The following is an 18,135-nucleotide window of genomic DNA, read 5'->3' as shown; positions in this document are numbered from 1 at the left end:
GGCGGTGCTGGCCCGGGGGTGCTCGGCCGGGGGCTGGCCCGGGGCCGGCACCCCAGGGCCCGAGCCGAGCCAGGCTGGAGGGGCCGGGGCCGGCCACCGGAGGGGGCCAGACTGGGCCGCGCCTCCTCCCTCCCGCTCCCCCTCCCTTACCTGCTGCCTGCTTCAGGCTTCCCGCGAATCAAATGTTCGCGGGAAGCAGGGGAGGGGGCGGAGTTGGGGCGGGGGGGCGTGGGCGGGGCCCCGTGGAGTGTCCTCTTTTTGGACACTCCAAATATGGTAACCCTACACACACCCCCCTTTATGGGACGCCCCCGAGCCGACTCGAAGGGGCGGGGGCAGGACGCGCTTCGCTCCGACCCCCCCTTTCTTCTACTTATGCGCTTTGGCGGTACCACGAGCGGCGTGTCCCCTCCGGCTCGCCGTACTAGGTGGACCGCCGCCATTTTAGATTTTCCGCTGGCGCCGAGTGGTGCTGGTGCTTCGCTCGTGTCCGAGGTGAGGCTCCATTCAGGGGTCTCCGGCTGCGCAACCCCCCCCGCCCCGGATCCCGTGTTGTCCGAGGAGCCGCCCCCCCAACCCCGTTGTCGTCCCCCCCCCCACAGCCGGGGGAGCCCCATAGAGCCCCGCCCCCATCAGGCTCATGCCGCCTCCCCCGGCAGTGCCCCCCCGGGCGGGGTGCCCCTCCCCCCGATGGGTAGTGCGCCCCCGTGTTCGGTGCCCCCAGTTCCCTCCCCCCGCCCCAGGATCCGGGCGGGGGCGCCTAGGAGTCACCCTCGTGCACAGCCCCCCCCCGTAGCGCTCCCCCATCAGGGGGCGCCCTACACAGCGCCCCCCCTCTCACCTCCCAAGTCAGAGCCGGACGGGGGGGGGGGGGCCCGGGGGGCCCCCCCCCCGGCCTAGTCATGGATCCAGGGGCGGCTCCGCTTCTAGAGGTTCAAAGTAACTGCAGATGCCCCCGTCGCTGGCTGGCCGGATCGGGCCCGTTGTGTGGGGCTGTCACTCGCCCCGCCTGGGGCTCCCGTCTGCTCCCCTGGCTGAGACAAACTGGCCCCAGCTTGTGTTGCCGCTTCTCCCTTTAAGCCCTTGGTCGTTTCCGGCAGGGGATTCACCCTTCCCGCAGCACCACGAAACTTTTTTTTCCCTAACAGTTTGTGTCTCGCAAAGTGAACAGAGCAGGAGCTGGTTGAGTGGGCGGGGGGTTAAGGGAGGTTATTCTTTAACACAGCGGCTCTCAACCTTTCCAGACTACTGTACCCTGGTTCAGGAGTCTTGATTTGTCTTGGGTACCCCCAAGGTTCACCTCACTTAAAAACGGCTTGCTTACAACATCAGACATCAAAATGCAGAAGTGATACAGCCAACTATTACTGGAAAATGTCTGCCTTTCTCATTTTTACCCTATCATTATAAAAATGTATCAATTGGAAGATACATATTGTATTTACATTTCAGTGTATAGCATATAGAGCAGCAGAAACAAGTCATTGTCTGTATGAAATTGTAGTTTGTACTGACTTCACTAGTGTTTTTATGTAGCCTGTTGTAAAACTAGGCAAATAGCTAGATGAGTTGATGTACCCCCTGGAAGATCTCGGCATACCCCCAGGGGTACATGTACCCTGGGTTGAGAACCACTGCTTTAACATAGCTGTGCTGGGTCGTGAATGAAGATTTACCGTTTATATAATGATGGCACACAGAGATGCCACAACTGAGCTCAGGGTCTCCCTGAGCTGTTGTGCTGTGCACTTTACAAATACCTAGTGGCTGTTAAAATTCAAAAACAATTTAGTTAGTGCAGAGTTGAAGCTGTCTGGCGGTATCTGCTGCCTTCCCAGAACATCGACTTACGAAAACCAAGAAATGCAGCATTAAGATGCTTGTTTGAGTCCATTGGCGCTTGTGACATGCCCTTTGTTGTAAACCATAGACACCGACTCCATGGGTGCTCCAGAGAAAAATGAGTGGGTGCTCAGCAGCCAAGCTCCTCCGCCCTGCACCACCGCGCCTCTTGCCCACCCGCGGCTCCTGCTAATCAACTCCTCCACCTCCCAGCGCCTCCTGCCTGCCACAAACAGCTGTTTCACAGCATTCAGGAGGCTCCGTGAGGGAGGCGGGGACAGGGGCTTGGGGGAAAGGGTGGAGTGGGAGCAGGGCCTGGGGCAAATGGGGGATGTTGAGCATCCCCCAGCTAGAGGGGAAGTGGGTGCCTATGTTGTAAACGACCAACATTTCTCACTTAGAAGACAGCCCAGTCATTTCAATACTTTGTTTACACCACAAAACCCCCCAAAAAAACCCCCCGAGTCACAAATCACTGACATGTTGGAAGTCAAAGTGACTCATTTCATAACCAGCCTCTAGTTTGTAAGGAGCATGAAACAACGTTATATATATATTTTTTATTATTATGTTTGCTAACGTGGTAAAATCCTACGTGGGCAGTTTGTGGTTTTCACACACACTGACAGCCCGGGGGGAAATGCGTGACTTATTAATGCGTGTGACAACAACTATCTTTACAAAAACTAATTTCCCCATATTAATTTCTACTGTTACTCACACCTTCTTGTCAACTGTTTGAAATGGGTCACGCTCATTACCACTGCAAAAGTGATTTTTCCTCCCTTGGTATTCTACTGATAATTGAATTGTCTCATTAGCACTGACCCCCCAACTTGGTAAGGCAACTCCAATCTTTTCATGTACTGTGCATTTATACCTGCTACTGTATTTTCCACTCCATGCATCTGATGAAGTGGGTTTTAGCCCGCGAAAGCTTATGCCCAAATAAATTTGTTAGTCTTTAAGGTGCCACAAGGACTCCTTGTTTTTGCTGATACTGTGCAGACTAATACAGCTACCATTCTGAAACCTAACAACCGTCTTGTCCACACTCGGATTTTACCATATGTTAGCCAACATGGTGGTAAAACCTTTTTTCCTGGTGAAGACAAGGCCATAGTGTGACATAGAATCATAGAAATGTAGGGCTGAAAGTGATTTTGAGACGTCACCTAGTCCATTCCCCCAGCCTGAGGCAGGACCAGGCAAACCTAGACCATCCTTGACAGGTGTTTGTCCAACCTCTTCTTAAAAACCTCCAATGATGGGGATTCTACAGGCTCCCTTGGTAACCTGTTCCAGAGCTTAACTACCCTTAGAGTTAGAAAATTGCTTTGAATATCCAATGTACATCTCCCTTGCTGCAGAGTAGGCCGATTCCTTCTTAACCTACCTCCAGTGGACATGGAGAACAGTTGATCACCGTCCTCTTTATAACAACCCTTAACATATTTGCAAACTGTTATCAGGCACCACTCCATCTTTTCTCAAGACTAAACGTGTCTAGTTTTTGTAACCTTTCGTCAAAGGCCAGGTTCTACTTGCTCAGGATCCTCCAGAAAAAGAGACTCTTCCCAACCCCCAGCCACCTCCCCATCGTCAGCTGGGACAGAGAGGGAATCCAAACACGCGCAGCACTCTGTGCTGGGCGGAAAGGAAACCCCAGAAAGAGGAATGAGAAGCAGGGGGAAAAGGAGAAGTTTGTGGTTCCAAATTAACCGAAGGACAAACGTTTGTTTTCATGTTTTTTAAACACGTGGTGTTAGTGGTTTTACTTACTAAGTATGGATTCATTTAAACACGTGGTGTTAGTAAAACCACAAAGTGTAGGTTCATTCAAACAAAATCTTGCTGTTGCTCTCTCACACACACACAAACTCTTAAATCAACCAACTGAAGGAAAAAAGGAAGTTGGGTGGGATGCCACTGTGATTTGATAAATGGCTTGAAATACAACTGAGACCTCCAGGCCCCTCGTGCCAAATGAAACGGAATGCATTATGTCTTGCAAAAGGATTTGTGTAGAGTTTGGATTTGGTTTATTTCGAAACTCTTGTATGATTACCACATTTATCCGCTGAGGTCATTTGCCTTCTTGAAGCTTATGTGGGCGTTTTGTTTTTACTTTTTAAGTTCTGATCCTGTAGTGCTTCAGTAGACCCTTATGCCTGCAGAGCTCCTCACTGAAATCAGCGAGCTTCTGTGCGGTGTGGGATTCCGCCTACAAAGAACTCATTGCAGGATTGGAGTGTCAGTTGTTTAAAGGCTGATCTTACGTTCAGATGACAAAGCAAACAAGTTTTTTTGATTGAGAAAAATTTCAGAATAGGGAACTGTTCTCTAGATTCCCCCCCCCCCTTTTTTTTTTTTTACTGTGCTCTTTGTAAGGCTGATAAAGAATGAGGTGTCATCCAGGCGTCTCTGAAACCACAGTCATCCTGTTGCTTATTTGACACCAGTCAAAGAAAACCACAAATTTTCCTCCCTTGTCATGCTGCCAACTTCTGAAAACAATAATTGTGCTAGTTATACTGTAGCCGCAGTGCAATTTAACAACTGGAGGGCCTGTGGTTGTATGTTGTAGTCTGGATTAAGATAGTTGTTTTAAGGAGTGTGTAATAGTCCGGTGCGGGAGCTGGGCCCTCTCAGGGGCCGTCGGGAGCCAGGCCGATTCACTAGGCGGCCCCAAATCGGTCCTCGGGATCCGAAAGTCTCGGGGCTCCGCCCCTCAGGCAGGGGCTAAACAAAAGCACAAGGTTAAATGGGCCCCAAACGCTAGCTCAGTGTGGGGCCACACACAAGGGTCCGAGGGGCTCAGAGCCTCCCTGCAGGCTGAGCCAATACGGCGACTAGCTAAGCCCCGGCCCTCAGTCAGGGCGGGGCACCTAACACGTAGGGTTAGGGGGTTTTGGGCGCCAGTCCTTGCCTCAGGGTTGGGCAAGAACACAATCTCAGGGCTCAGTCCTTCCCTCAGGAGCTGAGCCGTTGTAAGGCAATCAGGGGGACGCCCAGGCCCTTGGTCCGGGCGGGCAATAAAGCAGGGGTCAAGGGGGCTCAGGTCCTTACCGTAGGAGCTGAGCCAAAAAAACAAAGTCAGGGAACCCAAGCCCTCAGTCAGGGCGGGGCAGCAAACAAAGTCAAGGAGCCCAGGCCCTCAGTCAGGGCGGGGCAGCAAACAAAGTCAAGGAGCCCAGGCCCTCAGTCAGGGCGGGGCAGCAAACAAAGTCAAGGGCTCAGGTCCTGCTAGCAGGACCTGAGCGCTTTGGGGCCGTCTGGGCCCTAGGCAAGGAGGAGGAGAGACTGCCACCCGGCGTGGGGTGGCAGGGGGGAACACAGGCCCACCCACTCCACTGTGTTCCAGCCCGGGGCCCTATCCGCAGCAGTCAGTCTGCCACGGGGTCAGTGGGGATCCTGACCGCAACACACTGACATGGGTTCGGTGTCGGCTATCCCCAGGCTACTTCCCATCTCCTCCTCCTCCATAGATACCTGTTCCTCATCGGGCTCGGCAACGGGGTCCCACACCATGGGCTCCTCGGTCTGCTGAGGGGGGTCTCGGTCGGGCTGCTCCTCCGGTCTCGGGTCAGGGGGGCGCTCGGGCCGCTCCTCGGGGTACCGCTCTCGGGGCAGGCTCGGCCAGTCGGCCTCGGGGTACCTGGCTCTGGGGTGGCTCGGCCAGTCCGCCTCGGGGTACCTGGCTCTGGGGAGGCTCGGTCTGTTGACGTCCGGGTACCTGGCTCTGGGGAGGCTCGGTCTCGCCGGAGCCCGAGCAGGAGCGTCTGGTCTCTCTGGCCGCTGGGCTCCAACTGAGTGCTGGGGCTTGGCTTTTATACTTCCTGTCCCGCCCCTGGACTTCCGGGGGGCGGGAACAGGTGCCGGTGGCTCCGCCCACTTCCGGGGGTGGGAACAGGTGGTGGTGGCTCCGCCCACTTGGGTGCCTGTTCTGGCTCCTCCCTCTCAGGGGCCGTCGGGAGCCAGGCCGATTCACTACAGAGTGATAGTGAGCGATTGCATTATCTGGCCGTTACAAGTGATATTCTTCCGTGAGGATGTCCCTGCAGTAGGTATTTTTGGGTGCTGATATTGATTGGTTTCTAGTCTGACCGTTTGCTTAATACAGGTGCCTGGCTCCTGTCACGGACTACGAGAATCCTGTAAGGAATTCCATTGGCTGTATAGAGACTGGAACAGAGACAGGCAAATGTAGTTTCAATGCAAGACTGCGAAGAGTATAAAGTCAACATGATAGTCCTTCTCCACACACTGCAAAAATAACTTGTAAACGTGGTTGTGGCCCAAGTGTAGTGTAACATGCTGGTTTTTCTTTCCAGTGTGGAGAGAAAAAAATGGTGTTGAAGAAGCGAGGTTAATTCTCTAAGCCAGTGTTTCTCAAATGCGGCCACTGTGGGCTTTTCTTGCAGCCACAGCCTCCTGGGTGGTTGTGAGTGGGGCGGAGTAAAGCAGCAGCCCCTCCCTTGGAGCTGCCGGCAGTGGTTGGGCCCTGGCCGCCTCTGGAGAGAGAAAATCTGGAGGAGCAGACGGTCGGCCACGTTCCCAGGGGTGGTGGGTGGCAGGCTCCACCCATGGGGCTTTGGGCTCCATTCCCTGGCTGCGAGGTGATGGGCTCTGGCCCTGAGTTCACTCTCCCCAATCACCCTGGCCCCTGTTGCCTCCCCCAGTGGCCCATCGTCCCGCTGCCTGCGTAATCACTTCCCCATCCAGGGCTTAATTTGTCCCTGGGCTTGCCGGGACTGAGTAAGTCTGCTGTGAAAAGTGATATTTGAATGTTTGTTAATATCACTTTTCACAACAGATTTACCAGCTAGCAAGTCTTTTAAAAAAGCAACCAAAAAAAAAGGCAAAAGAAACAATAAGAAAAAAGACACGAATGTACAAAGCACCTTGTGTTTCTATTCTGTTTAGGTCCAGCAAAGGATAGAGACAACTGTACATTATTTTTATTACTGAGTCTGCAAAAAAAACCCCTACATAAATAAATTACAATGATTTGGACATGTACGTGTGCATATTTATTTCTTTTTCTTAATGAAGTATTTTAGGAAAAATTGTCGGAGCAGCCACCAGCAAGAGTTAGTGGCCGCACTCTGAGGCCACCAAAAAGTTTCTTGTGAGAACCCCTGCTCTAAGCACTGGAGAACTGAACAGAGACACGCCCAGCTGTGCAGCACCAGACCAGGACTTGCTCAATATTTAAGCCTGTACCTGTGATCCCGCCTGTGTCTGCATTGTTCCCAGCCCCGCTCCGGTATGCTTCAGCCCTGCTCGGTTCCTGAATCTAGCTCTGACCCTTGGCGCTGACTCCAGCTCCGACCACTAGGCATGATTGCCTGTGCCCTGGTCTGTGACAGAAAGGAGACAGGAATAGATGAGATAGAACAGAGGGAACAAGAAGGCAGCCACCCTGCTGGAACATGACGTGAAGGGACATCAGAGGGGGCAATCTCTAAACAACAACAAAACAACAACAAAAATAAATCCATTCACTCAGCTCTACTGTAGGATTCAACTGGCTCTTCCTTTCATGGACTTGTGTGACTGTGAAGGCGCGGCCAACAAATCTCTCTTGGAATTTATCTAAACAAACAAAGCGGTTTCTGAAACTGTTGGATTTGCATAGCAGACAGGTAGGAAGTATGTTAGGACACAGGCTTTTGTTACAACATTCTATCCAGGTTTTTATCCCTTGGGATCACTGGTGTTTGCAGAGCCTTCCAGAAGTGATACGTGACTAGCGACATCTCGCACCAAACGGATACATGGAAATGCTATTTAGGCTGCGGTTTCACGGTTGCATGCTGCAGTGATGCCAGCACCCGAGGGTGGGGACCCTAGCCTAGATGTATACCTTACATGGCGTACTTTGTATAAAATTTATCACACTTGTGTAACAGTGGTGACACGTTAAATTTTTGTAAACAGGAATCGTGTTTCTTTTCTACAGCGTCACAAGCAGCGCAAGGTATAAAGGTGCCCCGGCCCTGCTCTACACATAAAAATTAGGTCGACCTAGTTACATTGCACAGGAATGTATAAAATGTCACGCCTTGTTGTGATGTAGTTAGGTCGATCGAGCCCCCGCTATAGACGCAGCGAGGTCGGAGGAAGAGTTCTCTTGTCGATCTAGCTACTCCTTCTTGGTGGAGAGGCCTACCTACATTGATGGAAAAACCCCTTGTGTCGTTGTAGGAAGCGTCTGCAGTACTGAGGTACAGCTGCAATGCCATAGCTGTGCTCCTGTAGCTGCTGTAGTGTAGAGGTACCTTATGTTTTAAGGGTACCATAGGGGCTGACTCTGGGGGTGCTCCGGCCCATGGAAAAAAAATAGCAGGTGCTCAACACCACTCACAGATCAGCTGTTCGGTGGCGGACGGGAGCCAGGAGGCGCTGGGGGGTGGAGGGGAGCAAGGGCGGGGTTAGGGATGTAAAAGTCAGCCAGTTAACCGGTAAGCCTCAGTCTTATCGGTAAGGTATTCTGGTTAACATTTAAACTCCACTGCGGGATTCCGCTGCCAGCCCTGTGCCACAGATCCAGGCTTCTGCTCCCCCCACACCAGGATCCCAGCTGCCCTGCTCCCAAGGTCCCAACTGTCGGCCACGGGTCTCAGCTGCCGCCCCACCCCCGGGTCCAGGCTGCCATCCCTGCCTCCGGGGCTCTGCACGGGGTGGCAGCCGGGACCCTGGGTGCAGGGCCAGCAATGGAGTCCCCAGCACGGGGCCAGCAGCGAGCGGAATACCCGGGCACGGGGTGGCAGCAGAGCCCTGGGCGTGGGGTCGGCAGCTGGGACCCTGGGCGGAGGGCAGCAGCAGAGCCCCAGGCATGCAGGGGGCAGCCAGGATCCTGGGCGCGCAGGGCGGCAGCAGAGCCTAACACTTAAACGTTTAACCGGTACAATTTTAATAGTTTAAACATTTACTTTTTTAAACCACTAGTTACATCCCTAGGCAGGGCACGCTCGGGGAGGGGGCAGGAAGAGGTGGGGTAGAGATGGGGCCTCAGGGGAGGGGCAGAGGCGGGAAGAGGCAGAGCGATGGTGGGGCCTTGGGGGAAGGGGCGGAGTGGGGGCGAGGCCTCGGGGCACCCACCGGGAAAGAAGAAAGTCGGCGCCTGTGAAGAGTACACCAGGCCTTATTTTGGAATAAGAGTATCCACAACAGAAATTATATTTGTATCAGTTTAACTGTACTGATATAACGGAAAAATGTTCTGTGTAGACAAGAGTCGTGTTTACAGTACAGACCTTTGCCGGCATAGCTGTCGGTTCGGGGTGCATAGACGCAGTGATATGAGCCAAACGGTGCTTTGACTGGGGCAGCTTGTTTTGCTCATGCAGGGTGGAATAAGCTAATGACTGCAAAGCTGTGCTTTGAAGGGTCAGCTTTTTTCATTGAAAAATACCAGGGTGGATTTGATTTAAATCAAATTGATTGAAATCACTGGTCAGGAAGACTCGATTTAATCGTGGAGTTCTACATAAAAGTGCATTCTTGTTGGTTGTTATAACCTTAATACACATTCTTCACAACTCAGAGAGAGATGTAGGTTTCATTTTTAGAAGGTACACAACTATACATTTTTAAACAGTAATTTATTCTGAAAATTTTTCAGATGAGTTGTACAGCTATAACAAAAAATGAATGATTGTTTGGTTATTTCATTTACCAAAAGTAATTGAAGCAGATATTTATGAAGTCATTGGGAGGTGAACTATCTAAAATTCAACAGGTTAATCATTAATATTTGGAAGATTTTCTTGCCAGACTGTATTAGGAGGAGAACATCACCAGACAGACATTTAAATTGTTTTATTTAACTAAAACAGCAACATTATGTATTCTGGATTTTTTTCTCTTCAACAGCAAACATAATATTTTAACAAAACAAGCATATGAATTTTTTAATTCAAGTTTTTTTAAATCAGGTTTGTTTTTGTTAAAATTGTTTTTAACTAAAATAGTTAAATGAAATATAATGCCTGTCTTACCCACAGGTAGAGGAACTTCATTCAAATATTCCCAACCTGGATTTCCAAATCCGATTTTTTTTATTAAAAAAAAAAGATTTTTATCCACTCTGAAAAATACAGATTTGGTGCCCCTGAAACATTTTGTGACTTTGTGTTGATTTCACTGAATTGTTTTAATTGGGTGGGTGGGGGAACAAAAATTCCAAAACAAATCATTTTGACAGTTTTTCAAAAGGACACACTTTGATTTGTTTGGTTTGAAACTTGTTTGTTTTGGGTCCCTGTAGTTTTTTTTTTTTTTTTTTTTAAGAACTTCAATCAAATGTTTTTAAAAAGTTCAACATTGAAACAAACTGACCTGAAACAAAAGGAATTACTTTCTGGAGGTTCTCTAGCCTCTCTTACACAGGAGGTCAGAGTAGATAATCAGATTGGTCCCTTCTGCCCTTGGAATCTATAAATTCCCCCCTCCCCCAATGTTTTTAAGAATTGCCAGCGAATAAAAAAAATCTGTTATTTGCCCACCTCTAGTTGTAGTTGGTTCCTGTGGTTTTCAATCAGTGTTTCTAGTCCAATGTCGCTCAAGCTCAGAAAGTCTCTTTCAGTTTCAGGATCTGTGGCTGGCAGTTCCTTCTCTTGTGGTCCCAAAAGGGCAAGGGGGTACATTTACCACTACAATAGATTCCTGATTTGGTGGCAGGTTGCCATCTTGTCGAATGCTCTTTCATGGCTTTCTCACTGGCTTACATTCATGTCAACTCCTCCCCCAATTAGGGTGTTTTGCCCAGTTACCAGCGTGAGACTGAACGTCGGTTGCACAATTCTCTCCCAGTTGAGTTCCTTTGGATTCAGAGTTGATGCTGCAGGAAACAGGGTGAGTTATGATTCTGATATTAGGAGACTAGTGGGGAGGGGGTCTGAGGGGAAGGCAGAGGCCTGGCCCAGGGAGGCAGGGAATGGGGTGAAAAGAAGAGTTCTGAGAGAGAAATGCAGAGGAGGGCGGGTGATAAGGTGGGAAAGTTGGTGTAGCATCCAAAGAAGAGCTGGGTGAGAGAAGTTTTGGGTGGGGGACAGTTAGACAACTATAGATTTGGGGGAGGCGGGTAATTTTGTTTAGTCAAAAATCCAGTTTCTGTGAGGGAAAAAGTTCTGATGGAAAATATTCGACAGGCCTTATAAATTTCATGTAACTATCCAGACCATTCTGGTGCGTTCTTGATTAACAAGGGAGACATAGCTGCGTGTAATGCTGACACGCAGTGGAGATTTCCAGCATTGCAGCCCGGTGATAGGGCAATGTTGGTAAACTGGTAAGCTTAGTACTAACGAGCAACCAAGGAGAAAACACTGATTTGGGGAGAAAGAGTTCAGCCTCAGAGGGAAGGGGCACTGTGGCCTTGCGAGCAGTGAACTAGCTTGGCGTTTGCAAGACCCGGGTTCTATTCCTGGCTCTGCTGGGTGACCACAAGTCAGTCACTTCACTCAGTGCCTTAGTTTCCCCCTCTGTACAAGGGCAGTAGTGATATCGGAGTGCTTTGAGATCTTCTGAAGGTAAGAGCCAGGTATTATAAGATGAAGACTAGTAAGACTGGGACTCAAAAGACCTGGGGTTCAATTCTTGACTCTGCCATAAACTCCAGGTGTGCCCTTGGACCCATCAGGTAGAGCAAAATGTTCAAAAATGACACCAGCACCACGAGCGAGAGATTTTGAAAGGTATTTAGACACCTACAAATGCAGATAGGTGCCTAGTGGTATTTTCAAAAGCAGGTTAGGCCTCTAACTTCCGTTAGCTTGGGCTTCCATTTTCCAACCTCTAACTAACTCCCACTGAAATCAATATGAGTTAAGCACCTAAATACCCTTGAAGATCTGGACCTCGAAGAACAACTCAGATGTCTGTCCTCCCACTGCCCAAAACACACTTTTCCTTCCCAAATACAGATTTGGGGGGTAAAGGAAAATTTCAGCACCTGTGATGAATATTTCAGAAGTTATGAGTGACTGAAAATTGGCAGGGAAGGGTGATTAGAATGGAAACAGGTTTGCGACCTCAATTACAACAGCACTAGTAAATGCTCACTAAGACTAAATATTGTTGCTGGTAGAACAAATCCATTTTTCTTTAAACTCAGCCCCCGAATTCTCCTTTGGCTAATTGTGGCAGTGCGGCCAACAGATTGACTCCATGTTGGGATGTATTAACAACATGCAGTTCTGGGGTATATTAACAGGAAGGTTGTAAGTAAGACATGGGAGGTCATTGTTCCGCTCTACTCAGCACTGGTGGGGCCTCAGCTGGAGTATTATGTCCAGTTTTGGGCACCACACTTTCAGAAAGATTGGAGAGAATCCAGAGGAGAGCAACAAAAAAGATCAGAGGCTTAGAAAACATGACATATGAGGAAATGTTGAAAGAATTAGGCATGTTTAGTCTAGAGAACAGAAGGCTGAGGGGGGACTTGCTAAGAGTCTTCAAATACATAAAAGATTATTATAAAGAGGATGGTAATCGATTGGTCTCCAGGCCTTCCAGAGGTAGGACAAGAAATAATAGACACAATCTGCAGCAAGGGAGAGTTAGGTTGGCTATTAGGATAAACTTTCTAATTCTAATGATAGTTAAGCACTGAAACAGGTTACCAATGGAGGTTATGGAACCCCAGGTATTTAAGAATAGATTAGAGAAACACCTGTTGGGATGGTCTAGGTTTACTTATTCCTGCCTCAGCATGGAGGGATGGCCTAGATGACCTCTTGAGGTTCCTTACAGCTCCTTATGATTCTATGCTGCCTAAAGTATTTCAATGTATTTGTCTTGAAAGTTTAAATTAATTTCATCCAGTGAACTCTTGTCTGTTTTCTTTTATCCTCTGGTATAAGAACAGAGCAGACTATAACTCAAGTGGAGAAACCTTAGGAAGAAAAGAACCTGGAGTCAGGACTGTCACAGCTGATCGGGAGTAATTCTATATCAGTGAAAGAGTTGGTTGGGACACACGGACAGCTCGCTTCCCAGAAAATATGGAGAAAACTAATTTTGAAAAGGTGCAACGTTGCAACTCGATTGAAAAGGGTAATCTGATGGCCATTCCTTCCTCTTTCTTTCTGGGGACACGGGGAGTGATGCGTGTTGTAAAGGATTAGACCCGGAGTGTCTGGGAAGGTTTGAATAGCCGATTTTTCAGAGGTTCTGAGAACCCACGGCTTCCATTGTGTGAGCTGCGGGTGCTGAATGCACCTGGAAGCAGGACCAGCCAGAGGTGCCAAGATACTCCAAGCAACAGCCCTTGAAATTTAACCTAGGCAGAAACACCAGGAACATCTGAATAGCCAGACTTATCTTCTAATGCAGGGGTCAGAAACCTTCGGCACGTGGCCCATCAGGGTAATCCGCTGGCGGGCCGCGAGACATTTTGTTTTCGTTTACCATCCGCAGGCACAGCCCCCTGCAGCTCCCAGTGACCGTGGTTCGCTGTTCCTGGCCAATGGGAGCTGCGGGAAATGGTGCAGGATTACCATGATGGGCTGCGTGCCGAAGGCTGCTCACCCCTGTTCTAATACTATGACCCATAGAGTGAAACATCTCTTGATGCAGGGCAGCTCAACTGCTGATATTGTGGAGGCATTTGATAGGCAATTCCAAAGCTTAAGGTTATAGCCCATTTATAAGCCTGAGGCCTTGTCTACATGTGGTGGCTGCTATCTTGGCCAACACTCCGGGGATCGAACCAAGGATCTGCAGAGTTGAAAGCACAAACTGCTACAGCTTGTGCTAAACTTCTAGAACTAGCGCCTGTAAAAGAAGACTGAGAGGGGACCTGATAATAGTCTTCACTTCAGATACGTTATAAAGACTGTGATAAATTGTTCTCCATGGCCACTGAAGGCAGCGTCAAAGTAATGGGCCTAATCCGCAGCAAGGGAGATTTAGGTTAGATGTTAGGAAAAACTTTCTAACTCTAGGGTAGTTATGTTTGTGGAGGATCGGTCCATCAATGGCTATTAGCCAGGATGGGCAGGAATGGTGTCCCTGGCCTCTTGTTTGCCAGAAGCTGGGAATGGGCAACAAAAGATCACTTGACGATTCCCTGTTCCGTTAATTCCCTCTGGGGCACCTGGCATTGGCCACTGTGGGAAGACAGGATACTGGGCTAGATGTACTTTTGGTCTGACCCAGTATGGCCGTTCTTATGTTCTGGAATAGGCTTCCAAGGGAAACAGATTGGAGAAACACCTATCAGGGCTGGTCTAGGTTTACTTGGTCCTGCCTCAGCACAGGGGGCTGGACTTGATGACTTTTTCAGGTACCTTCCAGCCCAACATTTCTATGATTCTAAGAAATAAGATACTCTGAAACTGAAGTAAAAGCAGTCACACCACCTTTTGTGCTAGTTTTACCGTACTGGTTTAAAATCACACAGCTGAGTGAAATTGGCGCAACTCTGCACCCTTATTTTAGCCCAGTGAATCTGGTAGAGAATAGAGTATATGGTTCAGGTTGAAGGAAACCTTATTGTGCCTTTTGTTTTTGGTCTGAAGGCCCCAATCCTGCTAACACTTAAATTAATGCTTAATTTTCAGCAGGTTAGTAGTCACGTAGGCTTCAGTCTCAGCTGTTTGTGCCCACTGCTATGAAAATAGATCCCTTCTTTGTACTTCTAGCTGCCTATTTTACAGCTGGGGAGCGAAATCACAAAGGATAAGTGACTTATCCAAGGACTCACAGGGACTCAGTAGTAGAGCTGAGAATTGTGTCCATTGTCCTGAGTCCCATTCTAGTGCCTTAACCACATGTAATTTAGTAGCTGGAAACAAGGAAGAGGAGCCAGTGCCATGTGACCAGCCAGCTCTCTGCAGACAACCAGCAAGGGCTGTCAGACCAAAGTTGGACAACCACTTGACTAAGGGATCCTGAAAGATGTCTGAAATCAACCAGACCCTGCTTTAGCCGTGGAGATGGCAAGAGGTTGGCGGCTATCAAGATTAGATCAGCAATAAATATCACCCAGTGGAAGCTTGTCTAGATCTTTAACTTCTCATTCCCCTTTTTAGAAGAGGTGGGGGATGTTGTACGGCAACTGTAACTGCAAACTAAAGCAGTTTGTTTTGGGCAAGTCTGATGCATGGCTAGCTCCGTTAGATGTTTGGATACTACTGGCTTTTTCTCTTCCAGAGGGCAAATCTACATGTATCAGATTTCTTAGATGCAGGATTAGAATTGTAGCTGAATTCCTCCTCCTAGCTGCACTTCTCATTTCTTGGGCAGGTGAGTAAACAGCCTTTTACTTAGCTTGGTATTTGTTCTCTGCATGGGGCTGTTGCAAACCTGCATTCTGTCTTCCCAGCTTCTACCCGTCTAGCCCTCATCGTAACAGCATTCCCCCACCCCTTTGAGTTAGAGCAGCATTATTATCCCCATTTGCCTCATGAGTAGAGTTGGCCTGGAGGCAGGACTGAATTTCCATGGGAAATGTTGAGCGTTTAGAATTTTTCTCCTCCTCAGACAGAGACTGACTCAGTAACGTGATGGGTAGGGAGCCAGGTTCAACTTCCAGGTCTGCCTGATTCTCAGCAAAGACTTGAACCCACGTTTCCCACCTCCCAGATCGGTGCCCGTAGAAGCAAGGCTTGGCCTTGCAGGTACCCTGTCTCGGTTTCCCGTCTCTCAGGGCCTCTTGAGAACTCCACGCAGTCCAAAAGGGTATGAGGCAAAATTTCCCAGCTGCGGTTCTACTTTATTACATCCAAAGAAACTTGAAATAAAGTCTCTCCCCTTGGGCTCAGGGGGTTGCACAGCCCTCGTCTTTGGCGTTTGTATTTCCCAATCCTGACTTGGTGTCTCTGGAGTTCTTCACCCTCAGCAGAGCCCTCGATGGCTTTTTATCAGGCCTACGTGCTTGTTATTCCATTCACTGCCTAGATAGGCTCATTCCCCTTAATTTAGCTCCTCACCAGTAGCTTGGGCCTAGTCTCCCCTTAAAGGGGTCAGCAAGCCCGTGAAAGTGCCCTAACCAATTGGCTACTCTGGGGTGTGTCTCTGTGTCTTGTTTTGATCAATAATCCCCCCCTGGACCCGAGAAGCCTTCCCAACAAAACCGATCTGTTTCGGTGAAAAGTTTCAGTTTTGACAAATTGGCATTTTCCAATTGAAAACGCATTTTGTTAAAAAATTCCCGACCGGCTCCAGTTATCATCTCCCATTTAAAGAACGGGGAAACCAAGCACAGAGATGATATCACTTCTCATCTTTCCTATCAGATGCCCTCCAGCCAGCAACCAGACACTGAAGAGTCTTTAAAGCTTAAATTTGGGGGGTCTTCTTTTGATTCGTGCCCCTGTGACACAGAGCAGTGGGGCAGGAGAGAATCAGTTTCTTTCTTTCTCCTTTCCAGTGATGGGATTTAAAACCCAGCAGTCATGTCCACTCTCCAACGCTGCCTCATGTCCAGTGAGCCGTTCCACCCCCTCATGTGTGGATGGCTGGATCGGGTACAGAGGGAAATGCTACTATTTCTCAGAGGCTGAAGGGAACTGGACCTACAGCCAGAATAATTGCTCTTCCCTCGGTGCCTCCCTGGCTGTGATTGACACCCGGCAGGACCTGGTAAGGAAGAAACTGATTTCTTGTTCTATATGGCAATCTCAATAGACTGGGATTGCAATGATAGTGACTGACTCATTCCAGGGTTCTAGGTTTGGAATGCTAGTGACTGACTCATTACAGGGTTCTAGGTTTGAAATGCTAGTGACTGATTCATTCTGGGGTTCCGGAATTGGAATGCTCATGATTATCTCATTCCAGGGTTCCGAGTTTGGAATGCTAGTAACTGACTTATTCTGGGGTTCCGGAATTGGAATGCTCATGATTGTCTCATTCCGGGGTTCCGAGTTTGGAATGCTAGTGACTGATTCATTCTGGGGTTCCAGAATTGGAATGCTCATGATTGTCTCATTCCGGGGTTCCGAGTTTGGAATGCTAGTGACTGATTCATTCTGGGGTTCCAGAATTGGAATGCTCATGATTGTCTCATTCCGGGGTTCCGAGTTTGGAATGCTAGTGACTGACTTATTCCAGGGTTCCAGTTTTGGAATGCTAGTGGCTGACTCGTTCTGGGTTTGGAATGCTAGTGATTGACTCATTCCAGGGTTCTAGGTTTGGAATGCTAGTGACTGACTCATTCCAGGGTTCCAGCCCTGAAGCTCATAACAGCCTCTGGTCCATGTAGTGGTAAAGATGCTAAATAGCATGGAAGTTTCAGCGGCTAGATTCAAAACTGCATCATCTATGTTGTCATGGCTGAGATCTGAGAGTATAAGTTGAAAGGCAGTTCCCATTATAAGCCTATTGCCAAGATTTTTCAAAGTGACGAGTAATTTTTGGTTGCCCAATATCAGATGGCTTCAGAGGGCCTGATTTGGAGAAATTGCTAAACTCCTGCCCTCTAAAAATCAGAGCCCTTTAAGGCTTCTCATGACGGGCACCCAAAAATCACTAGTTTCATTTGAAAATCTTGATCTCTCTAAAATGGGGTTAATAATCCTCACCATTGTCTGTCTTGTCTGTGAGCTCTTGGGGCAATGGGTGTCTCTCAGTATAAGGACATAAAACAGGAAGGGTCATTGAGTCCAGGACTTGCTATCACAGGCAACCCCATTTGTTAATAAACTTATCAAGCTCCATCTTCAAATTAGTTAGGTGTTTGCCCTTGCCTCCTATTATTGGTCACCTCTCCCCCTTGATAAGTAGCAACTTCTAATTTCCAGCCTGAATTTATTCATGGCCAGTTTGTCCCCATTTGTTCTTGTGCCAACATTCGCTTTGAGCTTCAATAGCTTTTTCTCCTTCCCGGGTGTTTTATCCCGTGATGTATTTATAGGGAGCAATCAAATCCCCTCTCAGGCCTGCTAAACAAGCCAGGTTGTTCCAGTTTCCTCTCCCATGTGCATGTACATAATAATCTACACAGCCACTCCTTCCTTTGGTGGGCAGTAGCTAAACTGAGCAAGGGCTGCTGCTGGGCAGAAGAATGGTGGCTGCTACAAAGAGTTTTTAAGAGGAGCTCCATCTGTGCGTGGCATTGGATCCTGCAGGGTAGTCATTGCCACGTATTCCCTACAAAAAGCATTTTGACTTCCTGTCGCAAGTTGATCCCAAGTGGTCTATTTTGTCTGAAAAACTGTTATTATTTATTAGTGTCTAGAGGCCCCCCACAGAGATAAGGGCTCCATTGTGCCAGGCGCTGCCCAGACACCATGAGAGACAGTCCCTGCCCCAGCTGAGATCAGGGCCCCGTTGTGCCGG

The 18,135-nt window shown here is 48.8% G+C and overlaps 1 protein-coding gene across 1 annotated transcript in view; it reads left to right on the top strand.

Annotated features, from left to right (window-relative positions):
- The first annotated feature begins 477 nt into the window (after positions 1-477).
- LOC112114919 (early activation antigen CD69-like) overlaps positions 478-18,135 on the top strand; it is a 20,618-nt gene continuing 2,960 nt past the window's right edge. The window contains exons 1-3 of the mRNA XM_024211834.2: positions 478-495; positions 15,007-15,099; positions 16,226-16,437. Of these exons, the coding sequence (XP_024067602.2) occupies positions 16,228-16,437 (210 nt within the window). The 5' untranslated portion in view covers positions 478-495; positions 15,007-15,099; positions 16,226-16,227. The remainder of the gene's footprint in view (positions 496-15,006; positions 15,100-16,225; positions 16,438-18,135) is intronic.

The sequence above is a fragment of the Terrapene carolina genome, unplaced genomic scaffold, assembly GCF_002925995.2.
Source record: "Terrapene carolina triunguis isolate 2854851 unplaced genomic scaffold, T_m_triunguis-2.0 Scaffold287, whole genome shotgun sequence".
Taxonomy (NCBI): Eukaryota; Metazoa; Chordata; order Testudines; family Emydidae; genus Terrapene; species Terrapene triunguis.
Note: the sequence above shows the minus strand (reverse complement) of the source record. Positions and strands in the feature narration are given on the sequence as shown.